General features: G+C 48.0%; 2 protein-coding genes across 7 annotated transcripts; both read left to right on the top strand.

Annotated features, from left to right (window-relative positions):
• The first annotated feature begins 681 nt into the window (after nucleotides 1-681).
• Nucleotides 682-4,372, top strand: LOC308125146 (DELTA-actitoxin-Aas1a-like). Of its 6 annotated transcripts, none has more exons than XM_080488669.1 (5): nucleotides 682-733; nucleotides 1,647-1,730; nucleotides 2,726-2,837; nucleotides 2,950-3,101; nucleotides 3,176-4,372. In XM_080488669.1, exons 4-5 carry the CDS (start codon nucleotides 2,965-2,967, stop codon nucleotides 3,591-3,593), a joined length of 555 nt encoding a protein of 184 aa, XP_080344795.1. In that variant the 5' UTR covers nucleotides 682-733; nucleotides 1,647-1,730; nucleotides 2,726-2,837; nucleotides 2,950-2,964; the 3' UTR covers nucleotides 3,594-4,372. The 6 variants fall into 6 exon arrangements, with proteins under 6 accessions (XP_080344795.1, XP_080344799.1, XP_080344794.1 ...); XM_080488673.1 differs by lacking the exon at nucleotides 1,647-1,730 and adding an exon at nucleotides 1,827-1,990 and having other exon boundaries at nucleotides 3,176-4,371; XM_080488668.1 differs by having other exon boundaries at nucleotides 1,715-2,837; nucleotides 3,176-4,371.
• Nucleotides 4,373-14,563: 10,191 nt separating this feature from the next.
• LOC308125005 (von Willebrand factor C domain-containing protein 2-like) lies at nucleotides 14,564-26,488 on the top strand. Its single transcript, XM_080488447.1, has 3 exons — nucleotides 14,564-14,998; nucleotides 16,883-17,012; nucleotides 25,537-26,488. The coding sequence occupies exons 1-3, from the start codon at nucleotides 14,624-14,626 to the stop codon at nucleotides 25,752-25,754; spliced, it is 723 nt and encodes a 240-aa protein (XP_080344573.1). The 5' UTR covers nucleotides 14,564-14,623; the 3' UTR covers nucleotides 25,755-26,488.
• The last annotated feature ends 263 nt before the right edge of the window (nucleotides 26,489-26,751 follow it).

Here is a 26,751-nt window from a genome sequence, read left to right on the forward strand (position 1 = left end):
CTCACCTGGCCGCTCAGCTTCAAGCAGCCAGAGGGTCAGGTGGTGCAGTGGTTAGAGACGCTGCAGAGACTTTCAGTATTTCACAAAAGTGAAGGTGGTATGTAATCAACAATCTCTAAAATGTCTCACATGCAACACACTGTGTTCCACACAGATACAAATCACACATATTTTGATATGCAATCTGATGTATGCACTGACACATCAGGTCACAGAGGCATTCACACACTCAGTTTGGTTTAGAGGGGAGGTGTGGTACTAAACACCTTCATATGGTATAAAGCAGTTGTATTACTGAGTCGCTGCAGGATTGCTCATGATTACTTCAAACCTTTTCAATAAAATCATCCAAGAATCACAAAACTGGTAAAGGTTCTGTCAGAGTGCGTTCAGTGAAATATTGAAAGTGACTTTCATCAAATACTCAACTGTCCAACAAGTGTCCCACAGTTCAGAAACCACAGCAGCAGATGAAGAACACATGGACTGGACATCAGTGCAGGACTTCTCATACTTCTCATACTTCTCATGTGTCTGAGGTCTGCTCCTCGCTATGCCACTTATCTCTTCATGTGTCAGAGCAGGAGAAGCAGGCAGCTTTCCTTATCTTCTGCACGTACAAACACCATGAGATATGGAGATAAAGACACTATAAATGCCCTCTTGTTCTGCTTTGTCTTCAGTTCAGACGGCTGAAGCTCGCAGCTCTTTCTGATGACCACTCATTGAACAGGTAGGATACTTCACACTATACACACTCGCTGCTCACTAAAAGATCATGATATTTGGCTTTGGGTTGATATTTACAGAAAAGGTAAGAAGTTCCTGCTCCAGTGATGTTTTATCATGAATGTAGGATATTTAAGTAGAAGCTTCAGTTGTGTTTTCCTCGTCTGCAACACTTTATTAAAGCAGAATCCAGCAACAGTGGACAGTCGACCACAACAAGCCATGTCCAGCATTAATAACTACCATGTGATTCCAGCATTAATACCTGTCACGTGAATCCAGCATTAATACCTGTCACGTGAATCCAACATTAATAACTACCACGTTAGTCCAGCATTAATACCTGTCACGTGAATCCAACATTAATAACTACCACGTGAGTCCAGCATTAATACCTGTCATGTGAATCCAGCATTAATAACTACCACGTGAGTCCAGCATTAATACCTGTCACGTGAATCCAGCATTAATAACTACCACGTGAATGCAGCATTAATACCTGTCATGTGAATCCAGCATTAATAACTACCACGTGATTCCAGCATTAATACCTGTCATGTGAATCCAGCATTAATAACTACCACGTGATTCCAGCATTAATACCTGTCACGTGAATCCAGCATTAATAACTACCACGTGAGTCCAGCATTAATACCTGTCACGTGAATCCAGCATTAATAACTACCACGTGAATGCAGCATTAATACCTGTCATGTGACCTCCAGCATTATTAACTGTCTGAGTTCAGTAGAAACTCGTTCTTCCTGTTTGAAGCTTCAATGTCGAGGTTCTGTTAGTCAGTTTTTGGGTCTGATCTCTGTCTCATCAGGTCTCTGTCTCATCAGGTCTCTGTCTCATCAGGTCTCTGTCTCATCAGGTTTGTCTCTTTCTAATCAGGTTGGTCTCTGTCTCATCAGGTTGGTCTCTGTCTCATCAGGTCTCTGTCTCATCAGGTCTCTGTCTCATCAGGTCTCTGTCTCATCAGGTCTCTGTCTCATCAGGTTTGTCTCTTTCTAATCAGGTTGGTCTCTGTCTCATCAGGTTGGTCTCTGTCTCATCAAGTCTCAGTCTCATCAGGTTTGTCTCTTTCTCATCAGGTTGGTCTCTGTCTCATCAGGTTGGTCTTTGTCTCATCAGGTCTCTGTCTCATCAGGTTAGTCTCTGTCTCATCAGGTCTCAGTCTCATCAGGTTAGTCTCTGTCTCATCAGGTCTCAGTCTCATCGGGTTAGTCTCTGTCTCATCAGGTCTCAGTCTCATCAGGTTAGTCTCTGTCTCATCAGATCTCTCTCTCTCATGAGGTCAGAATGTGAACAGCAGGATGAGTAGGACTGTTAAAATACCGATTCTAATGATGAGGACATTTATTGATCCATTCATCAAACAGCTGTTGTGAATGTTTTCGTTAAGCGCCGGGTCAGAGAACAGCAAGTTGTGCAAAAAACCATTCAACAGTTTGGAGAAGGTCACATGAAGGTCACATGAAGGTCACATGAAGGTCACATGAAGGTCACATGAAGGTCACATGAAGGTCACAATGAAGGTCACCATGAAGGTCACATGAAGGTCACAATGAAGGTCACATGAAGGTCACATGAAGGTCACATGAAGGTCACATGAAGGTCACAATGAAGGTCACAATGAAGGTCACATGAAGGTCACAATGAAGGTCACATGAAGGTCACAATGAAGGTCACATGAAGGTCACATGAAGGTCACAATGAAGGTCACAATGAAGGTCACAATGAAGGTCACATGAAGGTCACATGAAGGTCACAATGAAGGTCACATGAAGGTCACATGAAGGTCACAATGAAGGTCACATGAAGGTCACAATGAAGGTCACATGAAGGTCACATGAAGGTCACAATGAAGGTCACATGAAGGTCACATGAAGGTCACAATGAAAGGTCTGACTACATTTTAGCTTCATCCTGAAACTTCACCCCAAACCTCAAAATCAATAATAGTTTGTGACGATGAGTCTGTGACCGACAGGTGCAGGTGAGATTGCTTCTGTGAAGGACTGTTCACTGAGCCTCGTAGCGACAGAAGGAAACCTTGGTGAAGCTCATTCACTTTTTCTTGGCTGAACCCAAACATTTTCATTGTAAGTATTCTGGTGGAAACTGCAATATTCAGTATGACTGTGAGCACTTCAGAGAGGAAAGCTCTCCTGGAGCGGCAGGCCTAATGACACTCCTGTTGTTCCACCTCATCAGAGCACCTCAGAGTCCATGGCTCTAACGGCTCTCAGTGCCAGCGCTGCAGCGGCGAGCGTGGGCCAAGCCATCAGCCAAGGTAGTCCCACTCATCGGCAGTGCCTCATGTACATAACCAATGGATGCAGCAGCTACACTCTTTGCAACTCCAGGTGACGGAATTTCAACAAAACTGAGTCTCTAACCATCATCAGACTGTCACGTTAACCCTTTCCCCACCAAACAGGTGGTACATCTACAGTGGAAGCTGCGCTTCACCCTTACCACCCACCGTTCCCTCCAACGCGTCGGGCAGCGCTCTGTTCATCAAGACTCCTCACACGGCCTGTGGCTCCGTCGGTGTCGTCACCTACGACCTCGTGTACGATGATGACGACCAACCCAGTGGAAAAATAGCTATAATGTTCTCTAATCCCTACGACTTCAACGTGTACTCCAACTGGTTTGCAGTGGGAGTGGTTGACCAGAGCAAAGAGTGTGATTACGACCTGTACTGCGAGATGTATTATGAAACGAGCCAGTCCTTCGTCAGGGGTCAAGCAAATGGCGCCGTCTTGAATTACAAAGGCAAACGAGTTACGGTTGAGGCGACGATGTCAGACGCCTACCAGCCTGTAATGAAGGTGGAAATCCGTGAGACCTGAAATGTCTGCATGGTAGAAACGGTGTCAGACACCACAAAAGGATGTTTGGTTTTACAGTGTGGTGGGCCGAGCCCCCTTCAGACCCGGTTGTGTTTCCCCCAACAGCTACTCTACTATAAGTCTTTCTATATCGCCTGCAACAATCGTGACCTAATGAGTTTCTCTAATGCATCTTATTCTTTAGAAAGGGAAAAGGGTTAGGGGCAGGACAGTCCTGAAACCCTCGATACGATGACAACTACTGGTTTGTAGGGAAACTTCTGTCAGCTTATTGGAACGTCTTATTGTCACTTCCTGCGTAGCGGCTGGTCGACTGTCTTTTACAGCCGCACTGACAGTGATATTACATCCTGTCAACTTTGTCTTTTGTTCTAAACACATTTATCGCCAATCTTAACAAGGCAGACATATTCCTTTATCTTAAGTTGTTCTATATGTGAACTCACTTTTGGACTTCGTCTCTGTGTGTCATTTGAAGAACGTTTACTCAGGTGCTGAAAAACCCAGAAAATCCACCTCCCAAAAATAATAAAAATATATTTTTTTAAAAAGTGTAATAATAATAAAGATAATACATTTTATTTGTCAGCGACTTTCAGGATTCTGAAGGTCACTGTATAATACACATGTTAAAATACAGCTAAAAAACTGTAAAAAGATCCTGTAAAAACATGAAAAACATCCAACTTCAAACCACTTGTTTCAAAAGATTAATGCTTTAAGATTTAAAGAGATCAGGGATTGAAAGTTTACCAAAATATAATGTTGATAAACATTTGAAAAAAAAAGGTGTGTTTATTTTTTTCTTCAGCTTGAGATTAATTACTTCACATTTCATGACAAAGTCTGGTACAAAACCACAGAAGTTCCAAAACACAAAGGTACCATCAGCATCAGAAGCAGTCCTGTCCAGAGTCCCTTTCTGTCTGCTGTATTCCATCCATCCATCAGTCCATCCATCCACTAATTCATCATCCATCCATCAGTCCATCCATCCACCAATTCATCATCCATCCATCAGTCCATCCATCCACCAATTCATCATCCATCCATCAGTCCATTAACAAGAGACACGATGAAGTCCTCCATCATAGTCCCAGTCCTAATTCTAGTCCGAGTCCCAGTCTCACCCCGTGGTGAAGAACTGGTCCGGGGACAAAATGGTTGACGAACTGGTGGACAAACTGGAGGACAGATTGGTGGAAAAACTGGAGGACAAACTGGAGGACAAACTGGTGGACAAACTGGAGGACAAACTGGTGGACAAACTGGAGAACAGACTGGAAGATAAGCTGGAGGACAGACTGGTGAACAAACTGGTGGACAGACTGGTGAACAAACTGGAGAACATTCATCCATCCATCATCCATCCATGAGAGACACGATGAAGTCCTCCATCATAGTCCCAGTCCTAGTTCTAGTCCTAGTCCCAGTCTCACCCCGTGGTGAAGAACTGGCCTGGGACAAAATGGTTGACGAACTGGTGGACAAACTGGAGGACAGACTGGTGGACAAACTGGAGGACAAATTGGTGGACAAATTGGTGGACAAATTGGTGAAAAAACTGGAGGACAGACTGGAGGACAGACTGTTGCACAAAGTGGTGGACAGACAGGAAGATAAACTGGAGGACAGACTGATGTACAAACTGGAGGACAGATTGGTGGACAAACTGGTGGACAAACTGGAGAACAGATTGGAGGACCGACTGGAGGACAGACACCTACATGAAGCTTCCCCCCAGCCCCCAGGCAAAACTCAGCGAAAATAGTCCCAATCGTTAATGCTGGTTTGTGCTGCTTTAGTTTTTAAGATATAAGAGTTTATAAGATGATGACGTCCCTCAGCCCCCCACTCATGTCTTTTGTTGACCTGAGTAGAGAGCAGCTCTCTAGCGCCCCCACAGCTTCAAGATGAACTCATACAGCAGATCTCCTGCTGTATGAGCTTCCTCACGTTGCACCAGGAGTATGACGTCAATTCAGTGCTAAAATCACCAGAGCATAAAAACTGTAATTGTATACAGTTAGATCGCTCTCTGTGCCGCCTCTCCCTGTGCGCACCGCCTCTCCCTGTGCGCGCCGCCTCTCCCTGCGCACCGCCTCTCCCTGTGCGCGTCGCCTCTCCCTGTGCGCGCCGCCTCTCCGTGTGCGCGTCGCCTCTCCGTGTGCGCGTCGCCTCTCCCTGTGCGTCGCCTCTCCCTGTGCGCGTCGCCTCTCCCTGTGCGCCGCCTCTCCCTGTGCGCCGCCTCTCCCTGTGCGCACCGCCTCTCCCTGCGCACCGCCTCTCCCTGTGCGCGCCGCCTCTCCCTGTGCGCGTCGCCTCTCCCTGTGCGTCGCCTCTCCCTGTGTGCGCCGCCTCTCCCTGTGAGCACCGCCTCTCCCTGCGCACCGCCTCTCCCTGTGCGTCGCCTCTCCCTGTGCGCGTCGCCTCTCCCTGTGCGCGTCGCCTCTCCCTGTGCGCCGCCTCTCCCTGCGCACCGCCTCTCCCTGTGCGTCGCCTCTCCCTGTGTGCGCCGCCTCTCCCTGTGTGCTCACTGTGACTTCTGTGATTTCTCAACGTGTGGTGATGTTGAGTTTGGGCACTTTGGGGGTGGGTATTGCATAGACGGACATGTAATCGCCTTCCTTTCTGATTGGTCACCTTAAACATCATCCTGAAGCTGTGGGGGCGCTAGAGAGCTGCTCTCTACTGAGGTCAACAACACACACACACACACACACACACACACACACACACACACACACACACACACACACACACACACACACACACACACACACACACACACACACACACACTTCCTGGTCTGACTGAGAAACCAACCAGACTCTCAGGGTACATCCGAATAGTCCCTCCTATCTCCTTCTCTATGGACTTTGCCTTAAAGGGGACATATCATGCTAAATCCACTTTTTTAGCCCTTAAATGCATTTTGTTGTATATTTAGAGTGTTTAGAAGTACAGAAAAGTTCAAAGTAGTCTCTTCAGGTGCTCCGTTGATATCTTTATATTCTGTTTTGGTCATATTTTGCGATCGGTTTCGATTTTTCTATTCTCTATTACGTTTTTTGAACAATGACGTCACAGTATTCTCAGCGGAACTGCCAAATTAGGACATCGACATTTCGAGCAATCCGCCATTTTTGTTTCTCGCTGCGATTTTGTAGTCCAACCGAAGTTACGAGAGGATAAGTCGAAATGTTCGGTTGTTGGATGTAGTCACCCACAAGTTTCGTTACACCGTCTCCCAGCATCAGAACCTTTTCGAAGTGCCTGGTTGAGTTTTATTTTTCACAGAAATGTACCCACATCTGTGGGTAAGGTCATTTTTGTGTGAGCGAATCACTTTAAGGATGACTGCTTCAGCAACCTCCGCCAGTATAAAGAAGGATTTGCCGAAAGACTTGGTCTGATTGAGCGGTCAGTTCCTTCTATCTATGGAGACGACGAACAGAGCACTTCGGTAAGCTGTATATAACGCTAAAAAGTGTGATGATAAGACGTCCCTGTCATTGTTTTGTTAGCATTAGCAGTTGCACCGTCTTCATATGTTAGCGCTGTGTGCTCGTTTTAGATTATAATGTAACTTCTGTGTTAAATAGTCGTTGTAATACAGGCAGTATTGTAGTAGTGGGCATGGATGGAGAAGTTAGTGTAAATATAGTAACACACCATTGTGTTACATCCATATGAAGACGTTGTTCTGTAGGTGCATCATCGTCATTTTCATCTGGCTCCGCCGGGTCCGACTCTGGCTCCAACATGTATGGCTGGATGGACAAATCTTCCCTTGTTGACATTTTGTAAATAATGTGTGAATATAAAGTTTCTGCGCCGCTAGATAATTGTATCTGTTCTATCAAACTACAAAGATGGCCGAACAGGGTGACGTTGAACCGAGTGTCACCTCTGCAACCTGGAGAGGAGGCGGGGTATGAAGTGTCTCATTTGCATTTGAAGAGATCGCCCCAAAACGAGTTGCTCTCAGAAGCACATCAGAAAAGGGGTTGAAAAGGGGCCTGTGGAGCTATAATAATGAGGAATTCAGACCCAAGCATTGCAGTTTCGCGTTGTATAGACCACAACTGTATGATTTATATGTAAAAAGGAAGGATTTAAAAGCATGATATGTCTCCTTTAACTCCTGGATGACATCATGGGGTTAGTGAAAGGTGTTAGGAGGCTTCCTAAAGGAGTTAGGAAATGTGTTAGGAGGCTTCCTAAAGGAGTTAGTAAAGGTGTCAGGAGGCTTCCTAAAGGAGTTAGTGAAAGGTGTTAGGAGGCTTCCTAAAGGAGTTAGTGAAAGGTGTTAGGAGGCTTCCTAAAGGAGTTAGTGAAAGGTGTCAGGAGGCTTCCTAAAGGAGTTAGTGAAAGGTGTTAGGAGGCTTCCTAAAGGAGTTAAGGAAAGGTGTTAGGAGGCTTCCTAAAGGAGTTAGTGAAAGGTGTTAGGAGGCTTCCTAAAGGAGTTAAGGAAAGGTGTTAGGAGTTTAGTTAGACAGTTTTTGGTCTTGCAACAGGGAGAGACCTGGAGTCTCCTCCTGTTGCCTTCTCCGTCAGAAGATGGCATGGCTGCCGTACACGACCGGGGGGGAACGCTCAAAGAGAGAGCGAAGAGAAGAGAGAGAAAAAGGTTGAGGGAGGAGGGAGGAGGGGGGGGATAACATACAATATCCTTGTTGTGCTCCATATATTATTTGCAGTTATCACACTGATCCAAATATTTTCCAACTGTTTTTGGATTAAACCAGCCTGAGCTGCTCTATCTAGACAGTAAGATGATTTCTTAGATTAACCAGCCTGAGCAGCTCTATCTAGACAGTAAGATGATTTCTTAGATTAACCAGCCTGAGCAGCTCTATCTAGACAGTAAGATGATTTCTTAGATTAACCAGCCTGAGCAGCTCTATCTAGACAGTAAGATGATTTCTTAGATTAACCAGCCTGAGCAGCTCTATCTAGACAGTAAGATGATTTCTTAGATTAACCAGCCTGAGCAGCTCTATCTAGACAGTAAAATGATTTCTTAGATTAACCAGCCTGAGCAGCTCTATCTAGACAGTAAAATGATTTCTTAGATTAACCAGCCTGAGCAGCTCTATCTAGACAGTAAAATGATTTCTTAGATTAACCAGCCTGAGCAGCTCTATCTAGACAGTAACGTGAAGCAGGAACATGAATTAACAAAGAGGAAACAACAAAAGAGGAACATGATTTTTAGAGTTTGAGCAAATGATGATAGAGAACAAGCAACTTCCACTAGGTGTGTGTGTGTGTGTGTGTGTGTGTGTGTGTGTGTGTGTGTGTGTGTGTGTGTGTGTGTGTGTGTGTGTGTGTGTGTGTGTGTGTGTGTGTGTGTGTGTGTGTGTGCGTGTGGTTTGTCCACTGGGTGGGACCGGAACTGTTGTGGGGGGACCCGTAGCGACACCCCGGGGTCCGAGGCCATCGGGCCCGGACACCGCCACCCCGGCAGACGGAAGCCCCCCAGACCCGGGGAGACCCCAGCGAACCACCCCAGAGAGCCACGTCCCCGCCCAAAAAGCACCCGACGGAGAATGCAGAGAGGAATCCCCCCCAGGCAAGAGGGGCCCACAAGAGAAGGATAAAGGGCACAGGGCCCCAGGTCCTGACCCAAGCCGCCAAGCCGAGAAAAGGCCGGAGCAGGGCCCCCGGGCCGAGCGGGTCGAGAGCCCCCCCAACCCCGGCGGCGAGTCCCGCCGCACCCCCGGGAACAGGCCCACCCACCGCCCCCCCCCCAACCCGGCAAGGCAGAGACGGCCCCAGCCGCCGCGCCCCGGACCAGCCCCGCCCCCAGACCCAGGAAAGCGAAGGCCGGCGCAGGCCCCGGTCGGAGGACAGTCAACTCTACACCCCCAGGAGCCTCATATCCCACCCGCCCCATGACCCTCCCCCCCAGTTTTAATTGAAATACCCAACCCCTGACCCACCCCCCACAGACACCCACCCCTGACGCAGACGCAGACGCACACACACACACACACACACACACACACACACTCGGGACGGTGGGGGAGTGATGACTCTCGCCCCCCCAGGCCGCCGGCCGGGCCCCCACCCGGCCACAGCGGTGTCCCAACCTCCACTAATCCAACAGCAAATGGAGAAGGAGCACCGCGCCCCAGCCCCCCCACGAGCGCCATGCCCGAGGGAGCGTGAACTGATTGTTCATTTTCAATTCCAAGTCTTTATACCGTTCTTTGTCTGCCGCGCTAGAAGTGTATTAATTAATATTGTGCCAGGTTTGTTTCCATTGGCATTTTCCATAATGTTAATAAAAAAATAGCTTTTGCGCTTCGTGTTTGTGATGTAACTCTATTCTCATTGATGATATTTCTGTCTGTCTGTGGTCAACCCAGATTTTATTGAAATCTTTAGGAGTTGATCTCTTTTTATTAGTTTCAAACAATTAGAAATTAACCATGGAACAGAATTACATTTTTTCCTTCTATAACTTGTTGTTTTTGTGAAAGACCTCTGAACTTCCTGAATTTCCTTTAGAAATATTTCATGTTTCAGTGTCATCACATGAGATTACATTTTCCCAGGTCAGATCGTTTCAAGCTTTCCCAAAATGTTGTTGTTGGTTCTCGGGTACTTACTTTAGTATTTTGAGGTTTCCCTGGATGGTTGGGAGAAGAGTGATCGAAGCGCTGGTTAGTTCATTTTCTTGTGCACAGAACAGCATTGTGGTCTGAAAGACCAGCTAATAGATTATATGTTTTAGTAATCCTTTCTGGCTTATTGGTGAAAAGCAGCTCTATTCTAGATGCTGAATAGTGATTCTGGTTGAATTTTCAATTAATTGAGTAAGATTAAATTGAGCGGTTATTAATTTCAGATTTTTCCTGTCCTTTTGTCATCCCAGTTTATGTTGAAATCTAATAATATGATTTCTTTCTTATCATTGCATGTATTTAGGAGCTCTAAATCTTTTTTAAAAGATAAAGACAAATTACAGTCAGTGACATTTCAGCAGAGAGAAAAGTCTTCACACCAACGCATCCCAACCTGATCCTATCTGGCCATACAGTTTCACTACATTTGAACTTATCTTTTAACATATAACAAAACTCCACCTCCTTTCCCCTGATCCCTGTCTTTTCTAAATGTATTAAAACCTGGTAACGTTAATGCTGAGTCTGGGGAAACACTATTTAGCCACGTCTCAGACAAACCAAAGAAAATACATATCAGGTGCTCTCCCTGTTTAATATCAGACTATGTATATCTAAATGCCCTCCAAGTAAGCCACTTCTCACAATCCCAGCATGGTTAAGAGGAGCAAATAGTTTAGATTTTCTATGTTTTTTGAAAACTGGGTTTGTGTACTGCGTGACTTTGTGGACTGGTTGAGGTTGAGTGTTTGTGTTGGTGGTGGGGCGGTCCAGATGACCGTGGTCCTGCCCGATGCTCTTCTCCACTGAGGGTGCTGTCACCGTACCTGGAGAGGCCCCCGGCACCGGCTCCACAGGGCGCACCCTCACCGGGCCGCAGCTGAAGACAGGGGCCAGCCGACTCTGGGGGACTGGTGGGGGACCAGCGACAGGAAAGCCCTCCGCCGGGCAGCACCCCCACGCCCCAGATGGAAGAGGAGGAAACACGGATCTTTCTCCTGGGAGGTCGTAGTGCTCCTGGTCTGGGCATTGCTAAGCGTGTCGTCGCTGTGCCGTGAGAAACCGAGCCACTGATGGTCCAGGGAAAAGCCCCCGGTCCGGACCCCACCGAACACACAACTGCCGGGGCAGCCGGGGCAGCCGGGGCAGCCGGGGCAGCCGGGGGATCAGCAGACGAAGAGGTCGATTGCTGCCGCAGTCATCTGGGTCCTTATTTTCCTTCAACAATAAAGAGACTAGTGCCAACGTCTCTTTAGAAACCTCCTTTGTCTACTGATGTCCTCCTCATATCCAACATTAATGGACCAAGTTTGTCCCAGAAAGTTCCAGATGTATTACACATGCTCAGGAGGGATCCCATCAAAGCCCAGAGATGTATTCCTTTGCATAGCGGCTGCTGCATCCTTCAATTCTTGTAAAGAAATTGGAGCATCCAGATTTGCACCGACGCCTTCTGTGAGCTTCGGGACGTCCATCTGATCCAGGAAGTTAGCGTACCTATCACTATCCGCTTCAATCTCTGACTGATATAGCGTAGCATAAAAGGGTCAGTTGTGATATTACAGGTACACGACCTGATAGATGGAATATAGCAAACGACTCACTGGTTCTGATTCTGAGCCTTGAGTCATGGAGGTAATACTTCTGTCTAGTACTATGTATCAAGAACTCTGACTGTTGTTTATTCCCTTCTTAACAATATCACGCTGTGTTCCCACCTGTTTGGATTCATTTGTTTGCAGTATCAAATCCAGTCTAGTAAAGTCTGCTTCTGCGTTTGTCATGGAGCAGCTCTGGCCTTCTGCATGTTTGAAGAAAAGCGTGTGGCGTTCCTCCTGATGAATCCCAGAACAGCATTCCAGAGAACTCAGGGATCTTCTACTGAGCCCACATTAATATCTAGAAATCCTGCAACTGAGCGTTAAACTGTTTTAAAAGCCTCATTCTACGATAATAAGGAATTTTAGCGCCATTGAGCTGCTTTTTTAGATAGCGCACCAATAAACACATTACCAAAGAGCCCTTTATGGTCCGAAAGCACCAAAGGAAGAAGAGTGACATCATAAATATTCTGAAACAGCGGAGGTGAAGAGAAAAGAAAATCTATCCAGGAGGAGGTTTTAAGCCTGGACTTTATCCCCCAGGCCTGGAAAGCCGCTGTCGCCATCTCCTGGTCTTTATCAGCAATCACACCTTCAGACGCCTGCCAGACAGCGTTCATGTCAGCTCCGACAAGAAATGATTATTCAGTCAGTTGCAGCATTTCCTGGGTGGAGGTGGAGGTGGAGGTGGAGGTACTATAAAATTCCTTCTTAGAGTTGTTGGGGGCGTAGGCTGAGATAATTGCGATCTTCCTCCCGTATATTTCTATGTTAGCAATCATCATCCTCCCATTATTGTCTGTCCATGTGTCCAAGACATTTTCACAGTGCGCCTACAAACCATGGCCACGCTTCTGCTTTTAGAATCTGCACACTATGGTGTGATAGTATTTATGAGCCATGGCAGCTGAGTATTTCTTTAAGAAGTGTGTTTCCTGAAGCAGAGCTTTGTCTATCCTCCTCCGTTCCTTTTCAAACCATCCCAGGATTGATTGATCACACAGTCAGTTGCATTCTACTCAAAATATTGTTCACTGTTTTAATCAGAGTGGGAAGTACGTAGTTTAACTAGGATTTCCTTCCAATTAAGCAGCATTAGTTTCTGTGGATGTTCCCCAAAGCCTGAAAACACCATGTCCCTCATAACGTTCCTAAAAACCCCAAGGTGGCACCAGAACCCCAATGACACAACAGAAACAAGCCAAAACGCTCCTGTATTGATCGGTGATCTGTGTGTGGGATGAAGAAAGGAGGCGCCGTATGTAGGTTAGAGTGATAATATGTAAACTCTCCATCCCAGAAGACAGACAACACCACCCTGAGAATTTCACCCACAGGTTAAACACCAGGACTGGTTTGACCAAGGACACAGGTTCCTTTACTAAAAAGACAGGAGACACGGTTCCTTTGAAAAGACATGTAGTTTGCAGTAAACACTACTTTAAACTCTAAAAGAGGAGAAATGAAGACAGGAGAGCTGATCAGAGTTTACTAGTGAGGTGAAGGATGAACCTCTACCCTCCACCGTTCCGACCCTCTACCCTCCACCGCTCCGACCCTCTGAGGTCCACCGCTGCGACCTTCTACCCTCCACCGCTCCAACCCTCTGAGGTCCATCGCTCCAACCCTCTACCCTCCATCACTCCGACCATTTGAGGTCCATCGCTCCGACCCTCTACCCTCCACCGCTCCGACCCTCTGAGGTCCACCGCTGCGACCTTCTACCCTCCACCGCTCCAACCCTCTGAGGTCCATCGCTCCAACCCTCTACCCTCCATCACTCCGACCATTTGAGGTCCATCGCTCCGACCCTCTACCCTCCACCGCTCCGACCCTCTGAGGTCCACCGCTGCGACCTTCTACCCTCCACCGCTCCAACCCTCTGAGGTCCATCGCTCCAACCCTCTACCCTCCACCGCTCCGACCCTCTGAGGTCCACCGCTGCGACCTTCTACCCTCCACCACTCCGACCCTCTGAGGTCCATCGCTCCAACCATCTACCCTCCATCACTCCGACCATTTGAGGTCCATCGCTCCGACCCTCTACCCTCCACCGCTCCAACCCTCTGAGGTCCATCGCTCCAACCCTCTACCCTCCACCGCTCCGACCCTCTGAGGTCCACCGCTGCGACCTTCTACCCTCCACCACTCCGACCCTCTGAGGTCCACCGCTCCAACCCTCTACCCTCCATCACTCCGACCATTTGAGGTCCATCGCTGCGACCTTCTACCCTCCACCGCTCCGACCCTCTGAGGTCCACCGCTCCAACCCTCTACCCTCCATCACTCCGACCCTCTGAGGTCCATCGCTACGACCTTCTACCCTCCACCGCTCCAACCCTCTGAGGTCCACCGCTCCAACCCTCTGAGGTCAATCGCGAAGACCCTCTACCCTCCACCGCTCCGTACCTCTGAGGTCCATCACTCTGACAAATTATGTGATGGTGCGACCAGTGCACCCCGACTGCTCCGTCTCCAGAGCTGCGGGGTTCTGGTGTGAGGAGATCCTCCGTCTGCTCGTCGGAACACAATTTAAAAGCAAATAAAGATCCAGAGGCTCAGAACTCCTGAAGTGAAACATAAACTACTTACCCCCCCCCCCCCCCCCAGCTCCCCTGAAAGAAGTGATATAGTTTGAGCACACACACACACACACACACACACACACACACACACACACACACACACACACACACACACACACACACACACACACACACACACACACACACACCTAGTGGAGGTGGCGGTGGAGGAGAAGCGTCACATCCAGCTCTCTTCCACCGGCTCCAACATGCTGCCCCGCGCGCTCTCCCTACTGATGCTGCTACCGCTCCTCGATGCGGACCGGGTCCCGGTGCCGGTCCCGGTGGCCGCTGAGTACTCCTCCAAAACCGACCCGGACTACGACTTCGGAGACTACCGGGGGAAGTGGTGCATCGACGACCACGGCTTCGTGTACGGGATCGGAGAGCTTTACTACCCGAGCCCCTCGGCGTGTCCGTGCACGTGCACCGCGGACGGTCCGGTGTGCGTCCGACCCAAGTGTCCGCGCATCCACCCCCGGTGCACGCGCATCAGGTACAGGGCGTGCTGTCCGGTGTGCGAGGCGATGGCCAGGGTGTGTGTCTACGGAGGCAAAACGTACCGGCTGCTGGAGGAGTTCAGGGTGAGAAGATCCACAGGTCCTGGATAGAATAGAATAGAATAGAATAGAATAGAATAGAATAGGATAGAATAGGATAGGATAGGATAGAATAGGATAGAATAGAATAGAATAGGATAGGATAGGATAGGATAGAATAGAATAGGATAGAATAGGATAGGATAGAATAGAATAGAATAGAATAGAATAGAATAGAATAGGATAGGATAGAATAGAATAGAATAGGATATAATAGAATAGGATAGAATAGAATAGAATAGAATAGAATAGAATAGAATAGAATAGAATAGAATAGCATAGCATAGAATAGAATAGAATAGGATAGAATAGAATAGGATAGAATAGAATAGAATAGGATAGAATAGAATAGGATAGAATAGAATAGAAATACTTTATTTATCTCAGAGACAAATTCCTTTAAGGATCGCTCTACACAGAATACATAGAAAAGAACTTTGAATATGGAATAAGAAAAGACTGGCAGCAATATTTAAATATTAGTCTTAAATAGCAGTATTGGAGAGTTACTCCTGTACTTTCAAAAACCCTTCAATACAAGAAAAATCTTCATTGATCAATAAGTATTTTTTTTAAAAACAAGTTTTCAGCATGAGTTAGTCTTCATGTTTTAGTCTTCATGAGTTTGTCCTCATGAGTTAGTCTTCATGAGTTAGTCTTCATGTTTTAGTCTTCATGTGTTAGTCTTCATGTGTTAGTCTTCATGAGTTTGTCCTCATGAGTTAGTCCTCATGAGTTAGTCTTCATGAGTTAGTCTTCATGAGTTAGTATTTATGAGTTAGTCTTCATGAGTTAGTCTTCATGTGTTAGTCTTTATGAGTTTGTCCTCATGAGTTAGTCTTCATGAGTTAGTCTTCATGGGTTGGTCTTCATGAGTTAGTCTTCATGAGTTAGTCTTCATGTGTTAGTCTTCATGAGTTTGTCCTCCTGAGTTAGTCTTCATGAGTTAGTATTTATGAGTTAGTCTTCATGTGTTAGTCTTCATGAGTTAGTCTTCATGTGTTGGTCTTCATGAGTTAGTCTTCATGAGTTAGTCTTCGTGTGTTAGTCTTCATGAGTTTGTCCTCCTGAGTTAGTCTTCATGAGTTAGTATTTATGAGTTAGTCTTCATGGGTTAGTCTTCATGATTTAGTCTTCATGAGTTAGTCTTTTTGAGTTAGTCATCATGAGTTAGTCTTCATAAGTTGGTTTTCATGAGTTAGCCTTCATGTGTTAGTCTTCATGAGTTAATCTTCATGAGTTGGTTTTCATGAGTTAGCCTTCGTGGGTTTGTCTTCATGAGTTAGTCTTCATGAGTTAGTTTTCATGTGTTAGTCTTCGTGAGTTAGTCTTCATGAGTTAGTCTTCATCAGTCGGTTTTCATGAGTTAGTTTTTATGTGTTAGTCTTCATGAGTTAGTCTTCGTGAGTTAGTTTTCATATGTTAGTCTTCATGAGTTAGTCTTCATCAGTCGGTCTTCATGAGTTAGTCTTCATGACTTGGTCTTCATGAGTTAGTCTGCAGCGCGGTCTCTCAGAGTCGCCTTCAGTATTTGATCTAAAACCACAACATGAGAAGAGCAGGGAGGAGAAGAGTTGGTGACTGACGGCTCCAGAAGGAACCCAGAGTCCTGGCCCGGTCCTGGTCCTGGTCCAGAGTCCTGGTCCAGAGTCCCGGTTGAATCCTGGTCCGTCCTGGTCCACAGTCCGGGTCCAGAGTCCTGGTCCGGTCCTGGTCCAGTCCTGATCTAGAGTCCTGGTCCAGAGTACTGGTCCGATCTTGGTCCAGTCCTGGTCCAGAGTCCTTGTCCAGAGTCCTGGTCCGGTCCTGGTCCAGTCCTGGTCCAAGTCCAGTCCTGGAGGACTCAGGCTGCGGTGGTTTGTGTTCCAGCTGTCCAGGTGTGAGCGCTGTCGCTGCCAGGCCAACAGAGAAGTGTACTGCAGTATCTCCGACTGTCCGGCCCCCCACTGTGTCAACCCCTCCTACGAACCCAGCTACTGCTGCCCCATCTGCAAGACCGGTAAGACCTGGTCCAGACCTCTCGGTCCTCAAGGACACGTCCATCCTGCCCCGGCTCCATGGTCCTTATGCTCACCACCGGAGCTCTAGAAGCTTGTTCCTCCGGTTCAGATTTAAATGTGGCAGCAGAGTCCACCGATCATTTTAAACTCCGCCTCTCACAGTTCCTGTCTGACTGTATGAACGACCATGGACATTTCTCTGTTCTCACACTGCTGATTGTTCCTCATCGTTTCAGAAAAGCTGTGTTTACCTTGTTTACATGGAGGTGGAGAGCAGAGAACCTCCAAAGTGTCATTGTCATTAAAAAATGCAGAAAAACACAACAAGCATTTTCAGTTGAAACATTCTCGTCCTCCTACCTCAAGGTAGAGGGTTCATGTCCCCCGTCCAGCTCAGTAGGTAGAGCAGTCTCAACCTCAAGGTAGAGGGTTCATGTCCCCCGGCGAGCTCAGTAGGTAGAGCAGTCTCAACCTCAAGGTAGAGGGTTCATGTCCCCCGTCCAGCTCAGTAGGTAGAGCATGAGACTCTCAACCTCAAGGTAGAGGGGTCATGTCCCCCCGGCGAGCTCAGTAGGTAGAGCTTGAGACTCTCAACCTCAAGGTAGAGGGTTCATGTCCCCCGGCCAGCTCAGTAGGTAGAGCATGAGACTCTCAACCTCAAGGTAGAGGGGTCATGTCCCCCCGGCGAGCTCAGTAGGTAGAGCTTGAGACTCTCAACCTCAAGGTAGAGGGGTCATGTCCCCCCGGCGAGCTCAGTAGGTAGAGCTTGAGACTCTCAACCTCAAGGTAGAGGGGTCATGTCCCCCGGCCAGCTCAGTAGGTAGAGCATGAGACTCTCAACCTCAAGGTAGAGGGGTCATGTCCCCCGGCGAGCTCAGTAGATAGAGCATGAGAATCTCAACCTCAAGGTAGAGGGTTCATGTCCCCTAGCCAGCTCAGTAAGTAGAGCATGAGACTCTCAACCAGTAGAGGGTTCATGGCCGGGCGCCACCTTCCTGTGGGCTCTCCACCTTCCTGTGGGCTCTCCACCTTCCTGTGGGCTCTCCACCTTCCTGTGGGCTCTCCACCTTCCTGTGGGCTCTCCACCTTCCTGTGGGCTCTCCACCTTCCTGTGGGCTCTCCACCTTCCCGTGGGCTCTCCACCTGCAGGAAGGTTCTTAATCAGTCAATGTGATCCAGAAATGGATAAGCAGGAGAAAATGGATGGATGGACGTTCTTGTCCACACAGAACCGCCAGATAAGTTCTTTATAAAGAAGGGTGGCTGTTCTTTCTTCTGAACTGGGAGCAGATTGGTCATCAGTCACAATCACAAATACTTTTTCAATCCTTGGAGGACCTTCTGGAAACACAGCAAACACACAACATACAGAATTGGGCAGCATAGTTCGGTTGGTACAGTGGTTGTCGCCCAATCGGAAGATTGCAGGTTCAATTCCCATCTCTACATGCCGAAGTGTCCTTGGGCAAGACACTGAAGTGGCGGAGTGAAAGTGCCTTGCACAGCTGCAGCTTCCAATGGTGTGTGAATGTGATGAGCTATGTAAAGCCCTCCGGGGCTGTTGTCAGCTGAAGCGCTCCGTCAGTTCGTCTATTGAAAGCTTCACTATTGCAGAACACAGGGGGACTATATAACAGGACGTCGTTCCTTTCATTTATATTTTCTATTGAATTCTTTTGAGGCCCCGATGGAACATTTTGTGTTGGAATATTAAATCCTCACTGTGATAACACGACTAGTTGTGTGTTCCATAAATCCATGTTTCTGCAGTTCGGCCATGAGGGACCATTATTAGGAACCTTATTATTTCACATGCAACCAAAGTGGAGCGAAACACTTGGAACAAGTGAAAGACTAGAGAAACATTCCTCAAGGGCAAGGCTTGATTATTAATGGCTCTTATTTATACAGGAAGAGGTCAAGCTTTTACTGTGTGAGGGTCAGCCTCAGCCTGAGCCTAAACCTGAGCCTGAGCCTCAGCCTCAGCCTAAACCTGAGCCTGAGCCTCAGCCTGAGCCTGAGCCTGAGCCTCAGCCTCAGCCTCAGCCTAAACCTGAGCCTGAGCCTGAGCCTCAGCCTGAGCCTGAACCTGAGCCTAGGTCTGAGCCTGAGCCTGAGCCTCAGCCTGAGCCTAAACCTGAGCCTGAGCCTCAGCCTCAGCCTAAACCTGAGCCTGAGCCTGAGCCTGAGCCTGAGCCTCAGCCTAAACCTGAGCCTGAGCCTGAGCCTCAGCCTGAGCCTGAACCTGAGCCTAGGTCTGAGCCTGAGCCTGAGCCTCAGCCTGAGCCTAAACCTGAGCCTGAGCCTGAGCCTGAGCCTCAGCCTCAGCCTGAGCCTAAACCTGAGCCTGAGCCTGAGCCTGAGCCTCAGCCTCAGCCTGAGCCTAAACCTGAGCCTGAGCCTGAGCCTGAGCCTGAGCCTGAGCCTGAGCCTAAGTCTGAGCCTGAGCCTGAGCCTCAGCCTGAGCCTGAACCTGAGCCTAAGTCTGAGCCTGAGCCTCAGCCTGAGCCTAAGTCTGAGCCTAAGTCTGAGCCTGAGCCTAAACCTGAGCCTAAACCTGAGCCTGAGCCTAAGTCTGAGCCTAAGTCTGAGCCTAAGTCTGAGTCTGAGCCTGAGTCTGAGCCTGAGCCTGAGCCTAAGTCTAAGCCTGAGCCTAGGTCTGAGCCTGAGTCTGAGCCTAAGTCTCAGCTTAAGTCTGAGCCTGAGCCTAAGCCTCAGCCTGAGCCTAAGCCTAAGTCTGAGCCTGAGCCTGAGCCTAAGTCTGAGCCTAAGTCTGAGCCTGAGCCTAAACCTGAGCCTAAACCTGAGCCTGAGCCTAGGTCTGAGCCTAAGTCTGAGCCTAAGTCTGAGTCTGAGCCTGAGCCTGAGCCTGAGCCTGAGCCTGAGCCTGAGCCTAGGTCTGAGCCTAAGTCTGAGCCTAAGTCTGAGTCTGAGCCTGAGCCTGAGCCTGAGCCTGAGCCTGAGCCTGAGCCTAAGTCTGAGCCTGAGTCTGAGCCTGAGTCTGAGCCTGAGCCTGAGCCTGAGCCTGAGCCTGAGCCTGAGCCTGAGCCTGAGCCTGAGCCTCAGTCTGAGCCTAAGTCTGAGGCCTCCACCTTAAGACAGGCAGCCAGATGAGGATCAGAGATGTACTGAGCTGATCTCCAATGGTGAACATGGACAGTGTTTATGGTCCACTGCTGGACAGGAGCTTAACTCCCTGCGTTCTGACGGGATCAGACACATTTCAGGTGGTGAACGTCTTTTCTCCCAATCAGAAGGTTGCAGGTTCAATCTTTCTGAGCAACACACTGAAAGGAGCATGTAGTTCTCATGTTGTATACATATAAACAATGTTTTTATCCAACTGTATAATGGAGGTTGCAGTGGTGGAGAGTCTGGGTGTCTTAGCTCAGATTGGAAGAAAGGTTCCTGTTGGTTTGGAGAACTGAAGGAAACCAGGAACCACATTCATTAGTAGAATGTGGTTCCTGTTGGTTTGGAGAACTGAAGGAAACCAGGAACCACATTCATTAGTAGAATTTACAATAGAAGAAAAAAACACGTTTTAACCTAAACAAGTCAATCAGAGCTCCTCTGAGTTACTGTAGGAATAAACAACCACCTCCTCCTCTGCTGAACACACAGCGTCACCTCCTGACCTCACCATCGCTACAGGCGCCATCACACACACACACACACACACACACACACACACACACACACACACACACACACACACACACACACACACACACACACACACACACACACACACACACACACACACACACACACACACACACACACACACTCTAATGACAGTGAGCGTGAAAGCATGAAGCATGCTGAATGATGCATGACATAAGAATATCCCTCTAAGCTCAAGTGTGTGTGTGTGTGTGTGTGTGTGTGTGTGTGTGTGTGTGTGTGTGTGTGTGTGTGTGTGTGTGTGTGTGTGTGTGTGTGTGTGTGTGTGTGTGTGTGTGTGTGTGTGTGTGTGTGTGTGTGTGTGTGATGACCTCTGTGTTATGTGTTGAAGAATAAAGTGAGAGCCGCCACAGTACAGACTTTAATTGAAACGCTCTCCGCCTCCCACTCGGCTGGCGCTCGCTGTTTGGTGGCAGATTGGTTCTGCTGGACCCTCAGTGGGCCAGATGGCTCTGTTGGTTGCGTCACCTTCTGTTTTCGCTCACGTCAGCTGTGCATTATGGGAAGCGGCGGGATCTGGCTTGAGATGAACTGTACTTCCTGCGCTCCCGCTGACTGCTCTTGGTAAATGGTTGACAGGTGGCAGCCAACGGGATGAACCTCCGTCCCTGACAGAGGGACGGGACCATATAGAGCACACACGATTTACATGTTGTCCTGCAGGCTCCTCTGGAGACTGTTTTCCAGACAGCCACGGCCCAGAAATATATCATTTGGACTGAAAATATTGTGCAGGTCCTTCATAAGATACAAGGTGTGAATAGGTTGCAGAAAGAGTGATTGCATTTGCTATTTCATTGAAAAGTAGTGGAGTTACTGTGATAGTTACTTTCCCCCTCGGGCATGACTGTGTGGACGAGTGATGCAGAGTTAATCTGGTTAATCCAGCTTGACTTCAGCTGGCGTCACATCTGCTCTACAATGTGGATGTTTCAGCTGATGACAATGACAGGAAGCAGTTCAGCGAGCGTTTGAGGAATTAATGCTCAAGGCTTCTGTGAATACACACCAACACTGAGACCAGCAGCATTTACAGTCTGAAATCTTTGATGTTGTTTTGATGAGTAAGTAGTTACTTTGGGATTACTGACATCAGGTTTATCCAAACGTGTATCATCCAGAGAAGTAAGACCAGCTACAAGAGAAGTCAATGACTTAAATACTCTCTATGGACTTTCCTGCTTTTGTTTGGTTCTGCTGTCAGCAGGCAGCAGCATATTTCTGGATTAGCTCTGTTCTGTTGAGAAGCTCCACCTAGTGTTAAGAGTCAGAACTACAATGCAGTCAATGACCAGAAGCAGGCTTGGCCTGTATTTCATTATTTCATTAACAATGTGCTTTAATTAAAAATGAAGGTGTCTGTCTACATGTGTTTGCCCTGTGAGAGACTGGCGGCCTGTCCAGGTGAATCCTGCCCTCACCTGTCCAGGTGAATCCTGCCCTCACCTGTCCAGGTGAATCCTGCCCTCACCTGTCCAGGTGAATCCTGCCCTCACCTGTCCAGGTGAATCCTGCCCTCACCTGTCCAGGTGAATCCTGTTCTCGCCCACAAAACCCTGAACAGGATAAGCAGGATGGAGGATGGATGGATGGATAAATGAAGCACAGTCCACTCCGTCTCCAGTATACTTGAGGTGGTTCCAGTTGCCAAGTCTGCTTATTATAAGCGACTTTGGGCTTGTGTTTCAGATCTTTTGCCCAGTTCCCCGCAATAAAGCAAAACACGTTGGGTTGTCCTTTTCCAGGTCCGCTCGCCCATTTCCTGGTTAACCCCCCCCCCCCCCACACACACACACACACACACACACACACACACACACACACACACACACACACACACACACACACACACACACACACACACACACACACACACACACCACCTGCGCTCACACTCAAGCACAAAAACACAAGAGACTCTGTCAGAGCGAGAGAGTGTGAGGAATGTGACGATGTGTGAGGAAAAAGTGGGACAGAAATGGCAAAACCTATAATAAAGAGTGGGGTAAAGAGACTTTGCTTTGAAAGACTGAGTCCAACCTCAGGTGGGAGATGTCCAGGTTCTTCTGCAGATCTCTAAATGTGAGATCTGTGCTCACTGCTGATTTAATTCAACGTACTGCAGTAATACAGCATGGTGGCACCGAAACACAACAAACTGCCCCTTTCTGATATATGAAGCTTGCAGACGTTGGTCTCAGCACCTCCAAACAAAAGACAAACAAATGAACTCACATTAGTCGCTTCCACAGCCTGCAGTCCTCCGTCTGAGCTGTGGAACACTTTGGTCTATTCAGTGGATCTAGCTTGATTAACAAAGACTGAATCCATCAATCCATCCATCATGTGTTCTGGAGGAGAGACGCTATAGAGGAGAGGTTATAGAGGAGAGGTTATAGAGGAGAGAGGTTATAGAGGAGAGAGGTTATAGAGGAGAGGTTATAGAGGAGAGAGGTTATAGAGGAGAGAGGTTATAGAGGAGAGGTTATAGAGGAGAGAGGTTATAGAGGAGAGAGGTTATAGAGGAGAGAGGTTATAGAGGAGAGAGGTTATAGAGGAGAGAGGTTATAGAGGAGAGGTTATAGAGGAGAGAGGTTATAGAGGAGAGAGGTTATAGAGGAGAGGTTATAGAGGAGAGAGGTTATAGAGGAGAGAGGTTATAGAAGATAGGTTATAGAGGTGAGGTTATAGAGGAGAGAGGTTATAGAGGAGAGGTTATAGAGGAGAGAGGTTATGGAGGAGAGAGGTTAACGATGAGAGGTTATAGAGAAAGATGTTATGGAGGAGAGGTTATAGAGGAGAGAGGTTAAAGATGAGAGGTTATAGAGGAGAGAGGTTATGGAGGAGAGGTTATAGAGGAGAGAGGTTAAAGATGAGAGGTTATAGAGGAGAGAGGTTATGGAGGAGAGAGGTTAAAGATGAGAGGTTATAGAGGAGAGAGGTTAAAGATGAGAGGTTATAGAGGAGAGAGGTTATGGAGGAGGGGTTATAGAGGAGAGAGGTTATGGAGGAGAGGTTATAGAGAAAGATGTTATGGAGGAGAGGTTACAGAGGAGAGGTTATGGAGGAGAGGTTATAGAGGAGAGAGGTTATAGAGAAAGATGTTATGGAGGAGAGGTTACAGAGGAGAGGTTAAAGATGAGAGGTTATAGAGGAGAGAGGTTATAGAGAAAGATGTTATGGAGGAGAGGTTACAGAGGAGAGGTTATGGAGGAGAGGTTATGGAGGAGAGGTTACAGAGGAGAGGTTATGGAGGAGAGGTTATGGAGGAGAGGTTACAGAGGAGAGGTTACAGAGGAGAGGTTATGGAGGAGAGGTTATGGAGGAGAGATTACAGAAGAGAGATTACAGAGGAGAGGTTACAGAGGAGAGGTTATGGAGGAGAGGTTACAGAGGAGAGGTTACAGAGGAGAGGTTATGGAGGAGAGTTTACAGAGGAGAGGTTATGGAGGAGAGGTTATGGAGGAGAGGTTACAGAGGAGAGGTTATAGAGGAGAGAGGTTATAGAGAAAGATGTTATGGAGGAGAGGTTATAGAGGAGAGAGGTTAAAGATGAGAGGTTATAGAGGAGAGAGGTTATGGAGGAGAGGTTATAGAGGAGAGAGGTTAAAGATGAGAGGTTATAGAGGAGAGGTTATAGAGGAGAGAGGTTATGGAGGAGAGGTTACAGAGGAGAGAGGTTATAGAGGAGGGAGGTTATGGAGGAGAAGTTATAGAGGAGAGAGGTTATAGAAGAGAGGTTATAAAGGAGAGGTTACAGAGGAGAGGTTATGGAGGAGAGGTTACAGAGGAGAGATTACAGAGGAGAGGTTACAGAGGAGAGGTTATGGAGGAGAGGTTACAGAGGAGAGGTTATGGAGGAGAGGTTATGGAGGAGAGGTTACAGAGGAGAGGTTACGGAGGAGAGGTTACGGAGGAGAGGTTACAGAGGAGAGATTACAGAGGAGAGGTTACAGAGGAGAGGTTACAGAGGAGAGGTTATGGAGGAGAGGTTACAGAGGAGAGATTACAGAGGAGAGGTTACAGAGGAGAGGTTATGGAGGAGAGGTTACAGAGGAGAGGTTATGGAGGAGAGGTTACAGAGGAGAGGTTATGGAGGAGAGGTTACAGAGGAGAGGTTATGGAGGAGAGGTTACAGAGGAGAGGTTACAGAGGAGAGGTTATGGAGGAGAGGTTACAGAGGAGAGGTTATGAAGGAGAGGTTACAGAAGAGAGGTTATGGAGGAGAGAGGTTATGGAAGAGAGGTTATAGAGGAGAGAGGTTATAGAGAAAGATGTTATGGAGGAGAGGTTACAGAGGAGAGGTTATGGAGGAGAGGTTATAGAGGAGAGGTTACGGAGGAGAGGTTATGGAGGAGAGGTTACGGAGGAGAGGTTACAGAGGAGAGATTACAGAGGAGAGGTTATGGAGGAGAGGTGACAGAGGAGAAGTTACGGAGGAGAGGTTATTGGAGGAGAGGTTATAGAGGAGAGGTTACGGAGGAGACGTTATGGAGGAGAGGTTACAGAGGAGAGGTTACGGAGGAGAGGTTATGGAGGAGAGGTTACAGAGGAGAGGTTACAGAGGAGAGGTTATGAAGGAGAGGTTACAGAGGAGAGGTTACAGAGGAGAGGTTACGGAGGAGAGGTTATGGAGGAGAGGTTACAGAGGAGAGGTTATGGAGGAGAGGTTACAGAGGAGAGGTTACAGAGGAGAGGTTACGGAGGAGAGGTTATGGAGGAGAGGTTACAGAGGAGAGGTTATGGAGGAGAGGTTACAGAGGAGAGGTTACAGAGGAGAGGTTATGAAGCATTTTGAACTGAATTCACCAGGAAGTCCTTTTCATTTCCCTGCAGGTCCAAACTGCTTTGCAGGGAACCGGCTGATCCCGGCTGGAGAACGCGTGAACATTGACGAGCGCACCGTCTGTTACTGCAGCTACCGAGACGGGACCTGGCACACCCGGCCTCAGGCCAGCTGCGAACAGCGCCCCCTGCCCAGCCTGCCACCGAGCCCCCCCACCCAGCCGCCCGGGGACAGACCGTTTGTCCCCCGGCTGGACTTGATACCATGAACTCTCAGATGTCTCATGGTGGCCGAGCCGCTATCAGGGACATCTTAAACTCACCAGTTGTTAGAGTAGCAGCTTCGACTCGGACATCGCCGAGCTCACCCACCCACTCAGAACCAGCTGGGTTGGTGTCTCCAGACCAGGACAGAACCAGGACCAGGACAGAACAAGGGCCAGGACAGGATCAAGACAGAGGCAGGACCAGGACAGAAACAGGACCAGGACAGAACAAGGGCCAGGACAGAACAAGGGCCAGGACAGAACAAGGGCCAGGACAGAAACAGGACCAGGACAGAACAAGGACTAGGACAGGATCAAGAAGGAACCAGGACCAGGACAGAAGCAGGACCAGGACAGAAAGAGGACCAAGACAGGACCAGGGCAGAACCAGGACCTGGGCAGAACCAGGACCAGGACAGAACCAGACTTTTCTCTACACTAAGCAATCAAACCCTTATGAAGACGAAGCCAATCACGCTCCACCAAGTATCAGGAAGTGTCAGCTCACTTCAGCTTCAATCAAACTCCATCGAGGAAAAACTAGATCTATCAACAGAACTGAAGCTCCGCCCACATGGGGAAGGGTTTACGTCTGGCCGGCACATTTGGAAATGAACTTTTGAAATGCAGATTGGATGAATTTGAAAATGCAGACTCAGCATCTCTGTCTTCATGGTGAAAACCCTAAAATGCTGAGGTAGCATTCCACCAGACAATAAAGGATTAAGGTGCTGCACAAGCTTCTTCTGTTTTTGACTTTCTTCACATTCACAACCCAGCTAATCGCTTTAGACCCATTATATTAACACAAGGTTCTTTCCCATTTTAAAGACAAATTTCAGTTTTTAACTACTAATTCAAATTCCACTAGTGACTCGTCATCATTGTGGGAAACATCTCAAGCCTTTTCTGGTGGCCTCGTCAAATCGTATCCATCAGCTAAAGAGCCAAGGCAGGGTGAACACAGGAAGGTTCTTCAGTGGAGATTGAAACATGCTGA

This window comes from Lipophrys pholis (genome assembly GCF_963383615.2).
Source record: "Lipophrys pholis genome assembly, chromosome: 19".
Taxonomy (NCBI): Eukaryota; Metazoa; Chordata; class Actinopteri; order Blenniiformes; family Blenniidae; genus Lipophrys; species Lipophrys pholis.